We start from the raw sequence: 17,895 nt of genomic DNA, 5'->3' as shown, positions 1-17,895 counted from the left end.
ACCTATCCCGGGGCTGGAGCGTCCGCGGCTGGTCTGATAGGATCACTTGGCCGGAAGGTCTAGGGCGGATGATTTGGTATTAGCCGAGATGGCGGCTGCTGCAGCGAGTAGGGGGATCCGTGCCAAATCGGGCCTCCGTGAGATTCGTATCCACTTATGCCAGCGCTCGCCCGGAAGCCTGGCAGTCAGGTGAGGCGCGGCCCGGTGAGGCGGCGGGCTTCGGGACGCCGGGGTCACGACCTCGACCTCCCGGGTGTTTGAGGAAGCCCGCGCCCACACCGCACGCACGGTGCTCTTTTCGGCCTTGCAGGGACTTCATCGAGAAACGCTATGTGGAGCTGAAGAAGGCGAACCCCGACCTGCCCATCCTAATCCGCGAGTGCTCCGATGTGCAGCCCAAGCTTTGGGCCCGCTACGGTGAGCAGAGGACGCCGGGGACCTGAGACCCCGGTGGAGGAACAAGGGTTCGAGAAAAGAAAGGGCCGCCCAAGGTCACACAGAAACCTGTTCAGGAACTGAATTCGGACTTGCTGTTGACCTCGTTGCAGATAAGGAAATATACATTCGCAGGGTTACAGGATGCTTTGTGTCCCAATAACATCTATGTGGAGGCGGGCCCCGTCCTGCATAGGGATCAGGAGCTGTCGTCTTTGTAATTCAGAACAGGCTTCAGATAGGGGAGAAGGGATGCTGGTCCAGTCCATCAGTGTAGGTCCTTCCAAATTGTGTGGTCAATGCCGGTCCAGACAGAGTGTGAGAATCTCAATAGTAAAAATCTAAAATAATGACTGTGTTGAGCACTTACTGCTAGGCCCTGTGCTGAGTGCTTTCCTGCCTAAACCTCATTTAACCTTAATTAATATGAGGGGTGGATTCTTTGGTTATTCAGCTAGTATGTATAACAGGGTTGAGCTTCTACCTCTGTTCCCCCTTCCTAGACTGCACTTCGGCCAGACTTCCATGGCTGGCTCTTTGTTATAATTCAGACTCCTCAAAAAGGCATTCCCTGGCCAGTTATGTAACATTGCCCCTTTACCCTATACAATTTTACCACATACTTATTAATATATTATCTATGTGTCATTTTACCACAATTTGAAAATTACTGCCATGTTGTCTGACACATAGGGACACACAATAAATATTTATACTTACTGAATAATGATATTTTTAATCACGGCTTTTAACTAAACCTCACCCTAGCAATGTCTGGAGGACGGCAGGGAGTCACACCCAAGGCAGATCCATTATAACAGTGGACAACTGCAGTATGCCATGCACTAAACATTGTTTGGAGGAGGAACAAAGGTTTTCCTCCCAAAAGCCAGTAGACTAGAGGAGATGGACACAAATAACTTTAGTTTAGATGAACAATGGGAGCCACTGAATGGGTACCATTAAAAGGCAGGCTCATGTAATACACTGCTCACAATGGTTAATAATAAATGCCTACCATGCCCCTTAATACGTTCCTGAAACACTTTCCTTCCCATTATGACCGCCCAGAATCAGCCGAAATTCTACTACCCTTCCTATCCTACCAAGACTGTAAGTTGAAGACAGAGACCTTTTATTATACTTTGGTAGCCCGTACAGTGCAGAGCGGATACTTAATCACCTCCCTCTCTCTTCAGCATTTGGCCAAGAGAAGAATGTCTCTTTGAACAACTTCAGTGCTGATCAGGTAACCAGAGCCCTGGAGAATGTGCTACGTGGCAAAGCCTGAAGCCTCCACTGAGGATTAAGAGCAAGAGCCCCAGAGCCTGAGCTCTGCTGGACTGAGTACAATGTGGAGAAATGTGTTCTGTTCTTTATAAAGCTTGTGCTGAAAATGCTGTCTCAGGATGTTCTGTTTCTTATTCCACCGACTACCCCTTATTGTGCAATCAAATGAGGCAAAGCAGCTGAATATAAAAATAAAACTTATTTTATTCCATCCCATGAAAAGCCACCAGCTGCTGAAGAAAAAAAAAAAGAAAGAACAAGAAAAAAGGAGATTCTATGGACCCAGATTAAGTAGGCCACGCTGGGTTCCCTCTGGTCCTCCCGCCTGGACATGGCTGGGTAAAACAGGAGGAGCTGGGATCCAGAGATCTTGACTTAGGCTTAGGTGTGGGAGCAGAGGGCATGATGTCATTATGGTTCTAAACCTCCCAAAGGGGCTCTGTGGGCCAGGAAGCTGGGGAGTGGGGGAGATGGGGAGTGGAGTACATGACTTTGAGAAGTCAAGTCACCCATGAAGAGCTGTCTGCTGGAGAGCATGCACACGATCCTGGAGCTGTGCTACCTCCTCATGCCTTTGTAGGGCCTGCAGCCCTGACTGCTGCAAGAAGGCCTGGGCAGCCTGAGAGCAGGGAAGAAAAGGATTCAACACTGGGTCCCTCAGTGCTAACACGCAATTACCACAGCCTTATGGGTTAGCCCACCTATTCTTGGAAGAATGCATTCCCAACAAGAGTATGGAAGTTCGGACCTGGAGCCCACATAGGCTAGCCAGGCCCAGAGCAATGACTAAAGTTACTGGAAGGAAAGGGGCCATGGTGAGACCAGAGGCTTCAGAACAGAAGGATTGGGGACTAAGGCCAGAAACCCACCCCTGGCTGATAGAGGAACAGCAGTTGCAGCAGCTCCAAACTCTGGCCTACTACTTCAGTGTCAGAGAAGGCCAACGTGTCCAGCAAGGAGGAGAGCAGGGGCCCTGGCCACAGACGCTGACAGTAAGCAGGACCTTTCTCTGCAACGTTGCACAGAACCGTGAGCACCTGCAGACAGATATATGTACACAGTCCCCACAAACGATGAAAACCAAAGATTTTAACGATAGCTTCTGTGGAATGCTGACCACATGCCCAGGCACTGTGCCAAGCAGTTTTATATGCATATTCTGTAATCCCCTCAGCCACCCTCAGGTAGGATTACTATTCCCAATTATAAATGAGGAAACTGAAGCCTAAGGTGGTTAGTTGATTTGCCCAAGGTTAGTTACTAGTAAATTACAGTTTAGGGACTCACACCTAGACTGTCTGGTCTATGACTGATGGTCTGGCCCTGAAGCCATCCATACCACACCACCTGCCGGCTCTCAGCTAAGGGTACTTCTGAGGGCTCAGGGCTGCTCCCACTGTTTACACTTTGGTCACCAGACCTTGGACTCAAGTGACCCCAATACCTACCAACACGCTCACCACATTAGATACAGACAACAGGTGCAAGAGGGGCTCAATCAGATCCAGGGAGAGCAAGGAGGTGCAGAAACTAGGACTGTTTGCTGGAAGGGAAAATGTCAGGGTGAAGTTCCTCCAACTGGGGCATGAAACCAACCCACTCCCAATCCTACCCTTGTCAGCCCAGGCCATGAGGAATTATTCCCAGTATCTAAAGGCCCAGGCCTAGGCAGATTATGGTGCTTACCAGTGAGGTTGTTAAGGAGCCAGAGGCCCTCAGGAAGCAGGCTGGGCTGTTTCTGGAGGAGGAACTGCAGGAGGATAAATAAGGCTGCCACAACACGCTCATCTCGGAGCTGCAGTTGCCCTCCCACAGCTTCTGCTGCTGCCTCTGTTAGCAAGTTGCTTAGACACCGAAGCACAGGGCATGCCAGCTGCAAAGACGAGTTAGGGTTCAGGTTTAAGGAGGAAGGGGCAATCTGCACACTGGAGCAGGAGCTGAGTAAAAAGAAAGGTCACCCAGAGGTTGACCTGTCCTCTTCACCTACCAGCTCCAGTCCTGCATCCTCAGTTCTCTGGACAGCCCCAGCCAAGTCCAACAGCAGCAGCCCCAGGGTGGACAGAGCACCCTGGGTGATGAGCAGGGCATTGTTGACCTGGCTGGGCAATAGGAAGCAAGTAGTCACTACTCGGTCAATCCTACCTTTAAGGTGGCAAATGGCCTAGGTCTGTGGGTTTCCTGAGCTCCAAGAAGAGAGGACCATAAAACAAGGAAAACTCACCACAACAATTCCAGAAACCAAAGTTCAAAAACCTGAGTGTCATGGAAGGAAGCCCCAGGGGAGGTTTGTGGCACTTCCCCAATTCGCCTATTACCTGCAGATGATGTAGTGAAGGCACCAGGCAAACTCCACAGCTACTCCGAGGTTCAGCTTTGGGCCAGGTTGCAACAGTTGCAGCATATGTTGTGGGAGAGTGGAGCCCAGGACAGAGCTGTCAGTAGAAGCAGAGCTGTGAGTAGGAACCACAGAAGGCAAGATGCCAGTCACTCTTCCCAAACCCTGAGAGCAGGTGGGAAAGCATCCAAACCCAAAGCTCTTCCCAGTCAGGCACATGGGGTTGAAATGTGCAACAGCTTTGGAAACAAGATTCGATCAGGCATCAGGGGCTACACTACCAAGTAGGTCACACCTGCCTACACATCTGGAGACTCAATTTTACTTACGGGATGATCTTCTCTGGAGCTTCCTTAGCCTGCAGAAGCTGGGACAAGGCATATCCAAGAGCTTCCAGCACAGTCAGATGGGGAGACTAGAAGCAGACAGAGTAGGGATCTGACTCTGGAACCTAGGCCATAAGATTTCCTGAGACTTTCAACCCCTTAGCACAGGGCAGAGGCTGGAGCTGCCTACCCAAAGCAGGTGGGGCATGTGGAGAGACGTGAAGGGAGGGGTGCCCAGAGAGGAAGCAAGGAGGTGGACACTTACCTGGATGCAGGCAGCCAAGGCCGGAACAATGCCCTGTGGCAGGAGCTGCCTTCTCACAGCCTCACTCTCCACAATCAGGTTACCCAGTGTATACAGACAGAGCTCCTGAGAGCAGGACAACAAAAGCACTGGGCTTGGCCTGTCTCAGGCCAGGGTGGGGTAGGGGTGGGAGTGGGGAAGCTAGAGCATACCTGTCCTTGAGGATCGGGGCACAGGGGAATGGGAGATGATGGGTGTGTGTATGGCTGGGGGCATCAGGAGAAACAGGTTTTCCTCTTTTGCCTACCTGCCAGCTCAAACTGGACCCAAAAGCACAATTTTTAAATCCAAACCAAGAACAAGGTAGGAAGGGGCAGGGCTTACTATAAAGTCTGAGCTGTGACCGGAGAGGTAGGTGAGAAGGTAGGAAGTGGCTGGCAGGCAGGCCTCAACTACTGCAGACTGCTCAGAGTGAGAGAGCTCATGAAGGCACCGAGCCGCCTCAAGCTGCAGCAGGGCCTGGTTGCTGGTCAGGAGCCCGACTAGGGTCCGAATGCTGCCCTCCAGCCTACATGAGTGAGCACCAGAGCCCTGCTCAGCCAGTGGCCCATCCCCCCCCACACTCCTGTCCACCCCTCAGAGACCCAGCCACACACTCACACCACCCGCACTGACCTGATGAAGGTCTGTTGCGTCTCAGGGCGCTGCAAGCCTCGCCGAAGGCTGACCAGAGCCCCCTCTCTCTCCTTTTCCTCTGTCCCCCGCTGGGCTAACTGCAGGAACTGCTGGATCTGGAGCCCAGGGCAGGGAGAAGAGAGATGGCAACATATAGTTGCCAGAAAGCAAGGCATGAGTTCTGCTCTGCCCACTTCAGCTGTGAGCCCTTCAATATGGCACTATTCCTAGAACTCATCATTCACAGTAATATGGCCAATAAGTGTCAACCTTGCAGTAGAGTGGACAGAAGAGGGAATCAGAACTGGGTTTAATACAAGCCCTGTCACTTACGCTACAGGGGACTAAACCCCAGTTTCTCACCTGAGAAAAGAGCATAACATCTACTCTGCCTTTTTACTGTGTTATTTCAAGGATAACATTTAAACCTCTCAGCCTGACACAACCTATCCCTCTAGCGACTCTCCCCATGCAACCGACACTGCAACAACACTGCACATCACATGACGTGTTTTTTAATGCTTCCAAGCTTTCGCATAATCTATTCTTTCTGCCTGGAATACCCTCCCCAGGTCCTCCACTTCCTTTAGATTTCTGCTCTCACTGCCTCTGGGAAGTTAGCTCTTTCTGCTCCCTTTGGAAGACTCAGGGGTTTCTATTGTGCCTCATGTTTCCTTCATGACAGGTAGGAGCACATCTGTCTCCTTCAATGGGTTGTGAACACGTCAAAGAAAGGGACTCTCTCTTCATCTTTCTGTACCTCAGTACCCAGCATAGGTGCCTTGGTATAAAGTAAGCACACAATGAATAAATGGTATAACCTAGGTATAAGTACTTTGTAAACTATATATGTAAACATAATATAAACAGGGGATACCCAATGCTTGCTGAATGAATAAATGAGCTAAAAGAAATTCTTTCGTTCACTTATTCCATAAATACTGAGCATCTACTATATGCCAGATACTGTATAGGCATCTGAGTTTTCAATGATGACAAGATAAGGTCCAGTTTCCTTTTAGTCTAGTTGGAGAAATGGTAACAAGCAAACAATTAGTATGATTAATACTCTGCAGACCCACTTTAGATGCAGCAAATGCAAAGGCCTTGAGACAGGAAAGAGCCTGGTATATTGTTCCAAGAACTGAAAAGAGGACAATTTGTCTGAAATGAGTGAACTGATAAGGTTGGAAGTAGCAGAGGTTAGACCATGCTGGACTGTGTAGATCACAGGAAGGATTTTGGTCTCTGTGTTTTTAAAAGACGCATCTGACTGATGTATAGAGAATTAACTTGAGGAGGCAAAATTTCTGCAGATGACCTGTTAGGAGGCTGCTGTTAAGTATTCAGAGAAGAGGGTGGTGGCGATCGTGATGGCAACGCCATTTAAAAGACTCCACAGCTCTTTAGGAGGTTAAAAAAAAAGTGGGGGGGGGGAGCTAGGACTTGATGATGTATTGATGTGGGGATGAGGGATAGAGTTGTCGAGGATGATTCCCTGGTTTCCGGCTTGGCCCACTAGACGGAAGGAGGTATTGAAGGGACCAAGTTCAGGTTTGGGGGCGGACCTCGAGTACAAGAGAAGGTATTTGCCGCTACCTGGTGTGGATCTCACCAAGCACCCTGCCCCCTCACCTCGGCTTCCCCGAAGATCATGGCTACACATTCCTCCTCGGCTTCCTCCAAGGCTTCGTCTCTCAGCAGCCTCTTGCTGACCAGCTGCTGCTCTCTCCGTGCCTTCCGCAGTGCTGGGAGCAAAGGAGCCGCTTGATCATGGGAGGGGCACCCAGGACCCAGAACTCATCTCCAACCCTGGAAGCCTCCTCACCCCTACTCCGACCGCCATACCCTCATCCTCCCGTGTTCCCTCGCCCGCCCGCACCTGCCTCCCGCTCCCGCCGGCGGCACCGTAGCTCCTCCACCCCGCAGCATAACGGCTTGAGGCGGCCCCGCTGTCGGCTCCACATGCTGGAACTGGAGTAAACCTGCACCAGAGAGAACGCAACAGGGCCCAGGAGTCTAGAAGATGGTACGGACTGCGCAGCCGCAGCGTAGAGCGGAAGGGGAGGTCCAGTGGGCGGGGCATGACGTGAAGTGAAGGAGGGGCGGGACGGGGCGGGGCGGAGCGAAGGTTATAGGAGGAGTGGGATCTCTAGACGAACGAATTCCAGATAGCTGCCCCTTCCCTTGGCCTCCGGCTTCTCGGCTTCCGATCTAGTAAAGGAAGTAACCCAACCTCGACCCGGACAGCCCCAGGCCCCTAGCGTCACCTTCCACTCAGCAGACACAACCTACCCACCCCTAACAGATTCTAAACGAACATTCAAAACTACCCCGAGTTCTAGGAAGATGTCGAACGCCATTTCACTAATAACACGGCTCTCAGTGATGAAAGCTGGCTAACCCCTGGAAGTGCATTACCTTATTGAATGTTCGCCATGACAATTATCCTCATTTATCAGGTGAGAAAAAGGAAACAAATTCAATTATGTGTCACTGTTCTGGGTAAAAGTGAACCGCAAGGGCGTCCCTGGTGGCGCAGTGGTTAAGAATTTGGCTGCCAATGCAGGGGACACGGGTTCGAGCACTGGGCCAGGAAGATCCCACATGCCAGGGAGCAACAAAGCCCGTGCGCCACAACTACTGAGCCTGCGCTCTTGAGGCAGAGAGGCACAACTACTGAGCCCACGTGCCACAGCTGCTGAAGCCTGCGCACCTAGAGCTCGTACTCTGCAACAAGAGAAGCCACTGCAATGAGAAGCCCGCGCACCGCAACAAAGAGTAGCCCCTGCTCGCTGCAACTAGAAAAAGCCCGTGCACAGCAACGAAGACCCAACGCAGCCAAAAATAAATAAATTTATTAAATAAATAAAAATTTAAAAAATACTTTAAAAAAGTGAATGGCATTATTTTCAGGATAAAGTAGTTCTTTCATCAAATTTTGAGCGCCACTAATCTAGTAGGTACTGGGGAAACTGGTGAATTAAAAACTGTGCTCCAGGGGTTTCTCTGGTGGCGCAGTGGTTTAGAGTCCGCCTGCCGATGCAGGGAACACGGGTTCGTGCCCCGGTCCAGGAAGATCCCACATGCCGCGCAGCGGCTGGGCCCGTGAGCCATAGCCGCTGGGCCTGCGCGTCCGGAGCCTGTGCTCCGCAACGGGAGAGGCCACAACAGTGAGAGGCCCGCGAACCGCAAAAAAAAAAAAAAAAAAACCAACAACAACTGTGCTCCAGGGAATTCCCTGGTGTCTAGTGCTTAGGACTCGGTACTTTCACTGCCATGGCTCCAGGTTCAATATGTGGTCGGAGAACTAGATCCCGCAAGCCAAACAAACAAAAACTGTGTTCCATACCCTCAAAATCTGAATTGTGGCCAACTAAGCCCTACATGGTCTAATCCCTGTATACCTCTCCAGCCTTACCTTACTCATCCCTCCTAGGATCTTTGTTCCCTAAATAAGCCCTGCACTTGTTCTCTTCTGGGCTTTTGCACAGGCTGTTCCACTGCCTAGAGCCCTGTCTCTGCCACCCCACCCTCACTACAACCAGCACTCTTCCCTTAATTAACACTGTCCTCGAGATCTCCAATGTCCCCTACTCAGAACTACTGGACCAGTGCCCCCATTATGAGAACATATAGCACCATACGCTTCTCCTTCATAACTCTTTTCACAGCTGACATTAAGTTACAGTGTAAGTGTTTAACGTTGTCTCCTCCCAAACCGCCTTCACAGCTCCAAGAGAGTAGAGTCCTGGTAGCACTTAAGGACTTTTATTGAGGGAATTCCCTGGTGGTCCAGGGGTTAGGACTCCACGCTTTCAGTGCCAAGGGCCCGCGTTCAGTCCCTCGTGGGGGAATAAAGATCCTTCAAGCTGTGAGGCCAGGAAAAAAAAAAAAAGTTAAAAAGAATTCTCACTGAGGCCTCTAATCTTTAGAAAGCTACTACTTAGGGCTTCCCTGGTGGCGCAGTGATTGACAGTCCGCCTGCTAATGCAGGGGACATGGGTTCATGCCCCAGTCCGGGAAGATCCCACATGCCGCGGAGCGGCTGGGCCCGTGACCATGGCCGCTGAGCCTGCGCTTCCGGAGCCTGTGCTCCGCAACGGGAGAGGGCACAACAGTGAGAGGCCCGCGTACCGCAAAAAAAAAAAAAAAAAGAAAAGAAAGCAAGCGACTGCTTAGACAAATGTGCAAGTAAGAACAAATCCAGGAATGGGAACTGTTCTTCAAACCCATTTCCTTCCCTTTAATTTAATTCCATCTCTTGGAGTCAATTGATGAAGTCTTTGATTTCTTCCACAAAACATCTAGTTAAATATCTGCAGACCATCATCCTGTTCTCCATATCTTCTCTTCAGGTCCAGCATCCATCCAGCCTCTGGACAGCCACTTATTGAGCACCATTTATTCATTTAACTTTATTATTATTTTTTTTTTATTTTGGCCGTGCAGCTTGAGGAATCTTAGTTCCCCCACCAGGAATCGAACCCGTGCCCCTTGCAGTGGAAGTGCAGAGCCCTAACCACTGGACCACCAAGGAATTCCCTGAGCACCATTTATTAATGCACCATGCTCTGGCTGGGGATAGGATCTGGGTCTTGTCCCCTTCCTCATGGGGCATGCTGGCTTCTAACACCTACATCTTTCTCCTGGTTGGGAAGATAAGGCAAGTTCCCAGGAAAAATCTGTGCTCTGCCCAGAGTGTCTGCTCAAATAGTTACAGCTGCCCAAGCTGTTTTTTATTTGGGGTTTTTGTTTGTTTGTTTGTTTTTGTTTTTTGCACTTATCTGCCTGGCGATTCTGTTAATCCTGTAAGAAACAGCCCCATGTTCTCTCTACTACAAGGCTAGCTGTTCCTTTCTCTAGAGCTCCTCCAAGTCCTTGTCTCCTCTGTAAGAGTCCTCTTCACTATGGACTGTAGTTCTGCATCTGCATTTGCCTCCCGCACCTACTAGAGTACTTGAGGAACCATGTGATGGTCACATCAGCATCCCAGGGCTTGGCATTTAGCGCTGGCACTTGGTTTAGACAAACGATAGATATTTTTTGAATCAAGATGTTAGTTGGGGACCTTTGCAGAAACATTATTGCCCCTCTTAGCTTGGACCCCTCATGCAGAGTGTCTCCCCTAAGGTGATGGAATTTTTTAACCATTTTTTAAAAATTGAAGTATAGTTAACTTACAATGTTGTGTAATATATATATTGGGTTGGCCAAAAGGTTCGTTCGTTTTTTTCCGTAAGATGGCTCTAGTAGCACTTAGTTGTCTTTAACTTCATTCAAAATGATTTTGTTAGATTGTATGTGACAGCTGTCATATCAGCATGCATTTTAAAAAAGAGTTATCGAAATTGGTGAATTTTTGTGTAGCCATTTTAATATTGAAGATGGAAGGAAAAAAGCAACATTTTTGGCATATTATGCTTTATTATTTTAGGAAAGGTAAAAACGCAACCGAAACGCAAAACAAGATTTGAGCAGTGTATGGAGAAGGTGCTATGACTGATCGAACACGTCAAAAGTGGTGTGCGAAGTTTCATGCTGGAGATTTCTCACTGGACAATGCTCCACAGTCGGGTAAACCAGTTGAAGTTGATAGCGATCAAATCGAGACATTAATTAAAAACAATCAACTTTATACCACGCGGGAGATAGCCGACATACTCAAAATACCCAACTCAAGCGTTGAAAATCATTTGCACCAGCTTGGTTACGTTAATCACTTTGATGTTTGGGTTCCACATAAGTTAAGCGGAGGGAAAAGAAACTTCTTGACCATATTTCCGCATGCAATTCTCTACTTAAACGTAATGAAAACGTTCCATTTTTAAAACAAATTGTGATGGGCGATGAAAAGTGGATACTGTTAGGTGAGCCGACATGGGTTGTGAAAGAATTCACAGAAATATTAACAACGGAAGAAAAGAAAGTTTTTATTCCTCCACTTTCCAAGGGAGGAAAGGGGCCAGACACATAGGGTGGCATTGGCCCCAAAGGGTGGGGTTTGAATCTTTTATTAGGCTTCAAAGGGCAAGGTGCAGGAAAAGGAGGTGGGTTCATGTATATTCTGGTCCACAGCAGTACCGGGGCTGGCTGTGTGTCTATAGGATGTGGTTTTTCGGAGAATAGACTTGCAGTCTTCAGTAATTTTCCAGGTCTCGGGTGTCTGAAAGAGACTTAATAGGTGCCCTTGACAGGTATTACTCCATTTTGAATCATGTTAGGTGGGTTTACAGATACTGTACAATAACGTGGAATGGAAGAGATCGTGGGTCAAGCGAAATGAACACCACCAACCACACCAAAGGACGGTCTTCATCCAAAGAAGGTGATGTTGTGTATATGGTGGGATTGGAAGGGAGTCCTCTATTATGAGCTCCTTCCGGGAAACCAAACGATTAATTCCAACAAGTACTGCTCCCAATTAGACCAACTGAAAGCAGCACTCGACAAAAAGCATCCGGAACTAGTCAACAGAAAACGCATAATCTTCCATGAGGATAACGCAAGACCGCATATTTCTTTGATGACCAGACAAAAACTGTTACAGTTTGGCTGGGAAGTTCTGATTCATCCTCCATATTCACCACACATTCACCTTCGGATTTCCATTTATTTCGGTCTTTACAAAATTCTCTTAATGGAAAAAATTTCAGTTCCCTGGAGGAATGTAAAAGGCACCTGGAACAGTTCTTTGCTCAAAAAATAAAAAGTTTTGGGAAGATAGAATTATGAAGTTGCCTGAAAAATGGCAGAAGGTAGTGGAACAAAAGGGTGAATATGTTGTTCAATAAAGTTCTTGGTGAAAATGAAAAAATGTGTTTTTTATTTTTACTTAAAAACCAAAGGCACTTTTTGGCCAACCTGGTAGATATATATATTCTTTTTCAGATTCTTTTCCATTATAGGTTATTATAAGATACTGAATATAGTTCGTGTGCTATACAGTAGGTTCTTGTTGTTAAGGTGATGGAATTTCCTGAGGAGCCAGGCTTCAGTGGCCTGAGTCTTCTGAATGCAGAGACTCTGATGAAGAAAATAACAATGAAGGGCTATTGTTACAACCTTAGCCGTAGAGCTGGGATTCCAAGCCTTTTTGTCTGACTGCAGAGTCAGTGTATTTCACACTGAACTATACTCGTATCTTGGTCCTCAGGGATGTCCCAGTGACATGGTCTGGCCTTTAGGCATGGCTTAGGGTATTAGAACATGCCCAACAGGACACACAGGGAGCAGTGTGGTCCAATGGGGCTTCCTTGTTTGGATTGTGGACAGATGGAGCTACTTCTGGAAAAAGGGAAGTGAGAATTCAAATGTTTTTCATGTAGCTCTTTGCCCAGAAATCCAGAAGTTCAGACTTGTGAGGGCTGTTTTAAAAGCATAGCCCTTCTAAAATTGAGGGCAGTCATCAATTAGATCCCTTGAACTGTAACTTGCTTAATAAATAATATCGTGTAACCTGCCTTCACCTATCAAGCTTGCCTTAATTGTTCCTGCAAATTGCATACCCTCATGTAGCTTACACAATATGTCACAAGACTCCTTTAACTGCCCCTCTGTGGATAACACCTCTGACATATGGGTTGCTATAGTAACAGTTCCTTAAGTTGATTTTCAGGAACTTAGAGTCAGCTCTTGCCAGGTTGTGTTCCAGCTGATTAAGACTGCTTGGAACCACTGACCCTCCAACTGGGCCTGTGCGAGTGTTGGATGGATGGCCTTTTGACAACAGAAGGCCAAAACTTCACCCTCAGATCATGCTAATGCCACCACTTTCTGAACATGCATCCCATGAAGAAGGATGTAACTCAGATACACCTGAGCAGAATACTGATTACCTCACCTTTTTCCTGTCCCCAATCACCTTCCCCTGTACCTCCAACCACCCTATACCCTTCACCCATACATATCCCAAGCCCCTTGCCTTCAGGGAGGTGAATCTGAGACTTGTTCTCCCTGCTCCTCACTTAGATGCCTTGTGAATAAACTCTTTCTCTGCTACAAACCAAAGCATCTCGTCTCAGTGTTTGGCTTACTGCCTGTTGGGCAAACAAACCTGGTTTGGTAACAATTCCCACCCTCTGGGACACTTGCTTTTTTTTCTTGACAAAGCAGTTGAGTTACTAATTAATCCTCTTTCAACATAGGTCCAGCTTTTCATTCCTAGGGCATAGGAATTGTCCTGGGGAAAGGGCAGGAGATAGCTAGGTACAAGTGGGAAAATTATATTTAGGAATATCTCATTTCTCAAATTTCAGGGTGGGGAAGTGGAAACTAAGAGAGCGAGGGACTTGGCCAATGTGTCTCTGTTGAACACATAGACTTCTCTACTTTTAAGAAAGCTATCACTTTAAAAAATTGTGAGGGGACTTCCCTGGCGGTCCAGTGGTTAAGACTCTGCTCTTCCAATGCAGGGGGCACGGGTTTGATCCCTGGTCGGGGAACTAAGATGCCACATGTCATGCGGCCAAAAAAAAAAAAAGCTATTATTTCTTAATAAACAAATTTAAAGAACAAGTCAGCAAAAAAAAAGGAGGGCGGGGGAGCTATTCCTCAGACCAACTTCCTTCTCTTGAACCTAATTCTAGCCCTTGGAGTCAATAGATGAAGTTTGCAATCTCTTCCACAAAATATCCAGTTAAATACCTTAGGATATTCAGGGAGTTGGACTTGGGTGACAGGAGGTTAACAGTAATTACCAAGACTAGGGAAAATTAAGGAACTACCGGGGTTGAGTCACTGGGCTATAGGCAGGGGACGTGAGAGTCCTGGCCTGAGGCAGTGAGGATCTTCCTTTCCCCATCCCAGGCAAGGCTGGGGGCGCCTGAGTCATCAGGGCACTGCCTGAGGCAGAGTGCCCTAGACACCTTGCAAGATACTTCCTGTTATGGCTCCTCTCCTGGCAAAATCATTCACTGCAAAATTTCCTAGGACAGCGGATGGGGTGGTTGGGAGGAAGAAATGTGGGGAGTGACAGGGTTCAAAGAGGAGGGAACGGAGTGACATCCCAGGGTTACATAAACTTTCAGAGGCTGCCAGAGGGTAAGGACAGATAAGTTTGTGGAGCCTGGAAGCCGACGAGAGCCGCTGTAAAGGAAAGAAGCCAGGCGGGGAGGCAGAGGTTCTGAGGACCTATCGACCATGGTGAGTGTATGCTCTTGGGGCCGAAGGAGGGCTACTCGGGGAACCTTAGGGACCGGCAGGATCCGCCCTGACCTCCGCTGTCTTCGCAGGTGTGCGTGCCCTGTCTGCTGCTGCTCCTGCTGCCAGTGCTACGTGTGTCTGCGGCCACACCAGAGCCCTGCGAGCTGGACGAAGATGATTTCCGCTGCGTCTGCAACTTCACGGATCCGAAGCCTGACTGGTCTAGCGCCATGCAGTGTATGGTTGCTGTCGAGGTGGAGATCCGTGGCGGCGGCCACAACCTGGAACAGTTTCTAAAGGGCGCCGACGTCGACTCGAAGCAGTACGCTGACACGATCAGGGCTCTGCGCTGGCGGCGGCTCACGTTGGGCGCTGCCCAGGTTCCTGCTCTGCTTCTGGTCGCCCTTCTGCGTGCTCTCGGTTACTCCCGGCTCAAGGAACTGACGTTTGAGGACCTGGAGGTAACCGGCCCGATGCCGCCGCCGCCTCTGGAAGCCACTGGACCTGCGCTCTCCACCCTCTGTCTCCGTAACGTGTCGTGGGCAACAGGAGGTGCCTGGCTCGGCGAACTGCAGCAGTGGCTCAAGCCTGGTCTCAGGGTACTGAACATCGCGCAAGCACACTCGCTTGCCTTTGCCTGCGCACAGCTCCCCACCTTCCAGGCCCTCACCAGCCTAGACCTGTCTGACAATCCTGGACTCGGCGAGCGCGGGCTGATTGCGGCTCTCTGTCCGCACAAGTTCCCGGCCCTCCAAGGTCTAGCGCTACGCAACGCGGGGATGGAGACGCTCAGCAGCGTGTGCGCTGCGCTGGCGGCGGCGAGTGTGCAACCCCACCGACTAGACCTCAGCCACAACTCGCTGCGCGCCACCGCCCCGGGCGCTACCTCGTGTGCCTGGCCCAGCGCACTGAGCTCTCTCAACTTGTCGTTCGCGGGGCTGGAGCAAGTGCCTAAAGGACTGCCGCCCAAGCTCAGCGTGCTTGATCTCAGCTGCAACAGGTTAAGCAGGGCGCCGCGGCCAGACGAGCTGCCCGAGGTAAATAACCTGACACTGGACGGGAATCCCTTTCTGGACCCTGGAGCCCTCGAGTACCAAGAAGACCTGAAGAGCTCCGGTGTGGTCCCAGTCTGTGCACGTTCCGCCTTGACCATGGGGGTGTCAGGAGCCCTGGCACTGCTTCAGGGAGCCGGGGACTTTGCCTAAGGCCCAGTGGAGAAGGGGGAGAGGAATTAATTGGCTCAGATTGTCCTGGCTCTGGGAGAGCCTCGTCAGGACATCTCAACCAACCAACCCTCTGCCCCATCTTCATTAAAATCTTAAACAGCGGGTCCATGACATTCACTCAACAGACATTTACTGGGCACACTGCTGGATAGCGAATCCATTATACTTAAACTTTCTTCATCCTAACTCCGTAGAAACCATCCTGCCCTTACTTAGAAAAGAACTACAGGGGCAGAAAGGGCAGGGAAAAGTCGCCTGTCTAGGGCTGTGTGGCAGAACCAAGGGTTTCTGCCCAATGCGGGCTTTCTGAACAGATTCCTGGCACCTGTTAAAGGATGTTTGAATGGTAAACATGCCTAGGAGGATACAGAATGTTTCCTCTCTGGTGCATTTTCCAAGAGTCAGCTTCTCCCTTTCCAAGGTAATAAAACCCAGAGCCATTTGCTTATTTTCACTCTCTTTTTTTCCTCCAACCCCCAGTGAGGAGAGACAGCTATGCCACTTGTTCTACATAAGCTCTGAGTTTTATAATTTCAGGGTTCCTCTCCTGTAGCGTACAGCCCCTCTGCACACACAGGTACACTGGCTTTCGCTGTGTCATGTAATGGGGAGTTTGGGGTTGGGGAACTGATAGAAGATACTGTCATTTAACAGCCTGTCTCTGAACCAGAGATCTTGTGACTATGTTAGTATATGTGTGTATATTCGTTCTTTGATTTGCAAACAGGATAACACCTTAGACCCTTCACAGCTTCGCAGACCCCTGCACAGGGCAATTAATAGTATACGTCCTCTGAACCACATTATCTCAGTGACCCAGGACATCAGCCAAGCAGCCAAGAGGTACTGTTCCTTCTAAGGGTCCCTTCTTCATTACATCAAGGAGGCAGCCACACCCAGCAGAGATCTAGGTATCTGCCTCCAGGGGGACCTCAAGAGGAGTGGGAGGAGGCATGTAAACATAGCCCTCCAGCCTGCCTCCCTCCAGTGTCCAGAACCACACAGATAGGAATGGAGAATGCAAATTAACATTGATGGGAGAGTTACACAGGTTATCAGACCATGGGCTCAAAGAGTCATAGGGGCAGCTAAATAAACTGCCAATCTATGTGGCTGAACCACACTGACTCCATTTTGTCACCTCCATCTTAGGCCCACAGTCTTGCCCCTCCCCTTTCTGCACAACTGAGCTTTAGTCTACTCACAAGGAGTGCACCCAAGCCAGATTACTTTCCTAACAACTTTTACTCTTGCCTTCATGTGATATGAAAACTGGAAGAATGCCTTTTTTGACACAGATGGTCAATGGTCATGAGACCCCCCAGGAGGAAAAAGCCCCGGTTCCCTTGGATGCAGATGTGCATCTTACTTGGTAGTCAAATTCTGTTTTTCGCTTTGGCCCCTTTAAATCCAAGGTATCCCCTTCGCAGAGCGCCGCTGTGAATGCCTCTGGATCCTAGCTGTATGTAAGTTCACAATACGCATTATGTAATATGGCTGTATGTCAGTACGCACAATAAACTTCAAAATTGCACTTTATGCAGTTGCCTGCTTTGTTTTTTGGTCTCAAGGTTCTTTCTCAGTTCGGTAGATATTATTCAATATCTCTGCCTCCCAACACTTTTGCATGTGGATAGACAGTTTTCCCAATACCATTTTTTGAAAAGACATTAAATGGTCTTGGCATCCTTGTCGAAAATCATTTGACCATATATGTGAGGTTTTATTTCTGGGCTGTCTATTCAATTCTATCGGTCCATATATCTGGGTGTTTTTTTTTGTTTTTTTGTGTTTTTTTTTTTTGCGGTACGCGGGCCTCTCTCACTGCTGTGGCCTCTTCCGTTGCGGAGCACAGGCTCCGGACGCGCAGGCTCAGCGGCCATGGCTCACGGGCCCAGCCGCTCCGCGACACGTGGGATGTTCCCGGACCGGGGCACGAACCCGCGTCCTCTGCATCAGCAGGCGGACTCTCAACCACTGCACCACCAGGGAAGCCCCATATATCTGTTTTTATGCCAGTGCCACACTGTTGGGGTTACCGTAGGTTTGTAATAGGTTATGAAATCACGAAGTGTGAGATCTCCAATTTTATTCTTTTTTTCAAGATTGTTTTGGCTCTTTGGGGTCCCTTGAGATTCCATATGAATCTTAGGATGGATTTTTCTATTTCTGCAAAAAATGCCATTAGATTTTGACAGGGATTTAATTAAATCTGTAGCT

At 49.0% G+C, this 17,895-nt stretch overlaps 3 protein-coding genes across 7 annotated transcripts; 2 read left to right on the top strand and 1 right to left on the bottom strand.

Moving 5' to 3' along the window:
* Positions 1 to 31: 31 nt before the first annotated feature.
* Positions 32 to 1,832, top strand: NDUFA2 (NADH:ubiquinone oxidoreductase subunit A2). The gene is made up of 3 exons (XM_067732000.1): positions 32 to 189; positions 311 to 417; positions 1,635 to 1,832. Exons 1-3 carry the CDS (start codon positions 89 to 91, stop codon positions 1,724 to 1,726), a joined length of 300 nt encoding a protein of 99 aa, XP_067588101.1. The 5' UTR covers positions 32 to 88; the 3' UTR covers positions 1,727 to 1,832.
* A 79-nt stretch (positions 1,833 to 1,911) lies between these two features.
* On the bottom strand, positions 1,912 to 7,373 carry TMCO6 (transmembrane and coiled-coil domains 6). Of its 5 annotated transcripts, none has more exons than XR_010942142.1 (12): positions 7,188 to 7,373; positions 6,941 to 7,053; positions 5,306 to 5,421; positions 5,015 to 5,198; positions 4,652 to 4,756; positions 4,390 to 4,475; positions 4,041 to 4,157; positions 3,713 to 3,824; positions 3,412 to 3,598; positions 3,174 to 3,268; positions 2,595 to 2,734; positions 1,912 to 2,344 (listed from the first exon to the last, which is right to left on the bottom strand). XR_010942142.1 is itself a non-coding variant. In XM_067731982.1 (12 exons), exons 1-12 carry the CDS (start codon positions 7,270 to 7,272, stop codon positions 2,231 to 2,233), a joined length of 1,359 nt encoding a protein of 452 aa, XP_067588083.1. In that variant the 5' UTR covers positions 7,273 to 7,373; the 3' UTR covers positions 1,912 to 2,230. The 5 variants fall into 5 exon arrangements, 4 of the variants coding, with proteins under 4 accessions (XP_067588083.1, XP_067588081.1, XP_067588084.1 ...); XM_067731982.1 differs by having other exon boundaries at positions 2,595 to 2,762; positions 3,412 to 3,475; XM_067731980.1 differs by having other exon boundaries at positions 2,595 to 2,762; positions 7,188 to 7,372.
* A 6,557-nt stretch (positions 7,374 to 13,930) lies between these two features.
* CD14 (CD14 molecule) lies at positions 13,931 to 17,214 on the top strand. The gene is made up of 2 exons (XM_067731992.1): positions 13,931 to 14,449; positions 14,539 to 17,214. The coding sequence occupies exons 1-2, from the start codon at positions 14,447 to 14,449 to the stop codon at positions 15,652 to 15,654; spliced, it is 1,119 nt and encodes a 372-aa protein (XP_067588093.1). The 5' UTR covers positions 13,931 to 14,446; the 3' UTR covers positions 15,655 to 17,214.
* Positions 17,215 to 17,895: the final 681 nt, after the last annotated feature.

This window comes from Pseudorca crassidens, chromosome 3 (assembly GCF_039906515.1).
Source record: "Pseudorca crassidens isolate mPseCra1 chromosome 3, mPseCra1.hap1, whole genome shotgun sequence".
NCBI lineage: Eukaryota > Metazoa > Chordata > Mammalia > Artiodactyla > Delphinidae > Pseudorca > Pseudorca crassidens.
The sequence above is the reverse complement of the archived record's forward strand: the minus strand, read 5'-3'. Positions and strand labels throughout refer to the sequence as shown.

Bases quoted from the DNA above. Each gene is read 5' to 3' on its own strand.
- TMCO6 (XM_067731980.1), bottom strand. From the start codon at position 7,272: ATGTGGAGCCGACAGCGGGGCCGCCTCAAGCCGTTATGCTGCGGGGTG. The intron at 7,054-7,187 runs GTGCGGGCGGGC...CTTTGCTCCCAG, and splicing joins CCGGCGGGAGCGGGAGGCAG to CACTGCGGAAGGCACGGAGA. The intron at 4,476-4,651 runs GTAAGTGTCCAC...GTCTGCTTCTAG, and splicing joins CCTTGGCTGCCTGCATCCAG to TCTCCCCATCTGACTGTGCT.
- NDUFA2 (XM_067732000.1), top strand. From the start codon at position 89: ATGGCGGCTGCTGCAGCGAGTAGGGGGATCCGTGCCAAATCGGGCCTC. The intron at 190-310 runs GTGAGGCGCGGC...TCGGCCTTGCAG, and splicing joins CCCGGAAGCCTGGCAGTCAG to GGACTTCATCGAGAAACGCT. The intron at 418-1,634 runs GTGAGCAGAGGA...CTCTCTCTTCAG, and splicing joins CAAGCTTTGGGCCCGCTACG to CATTTGGCCAAGAGAAGAAT.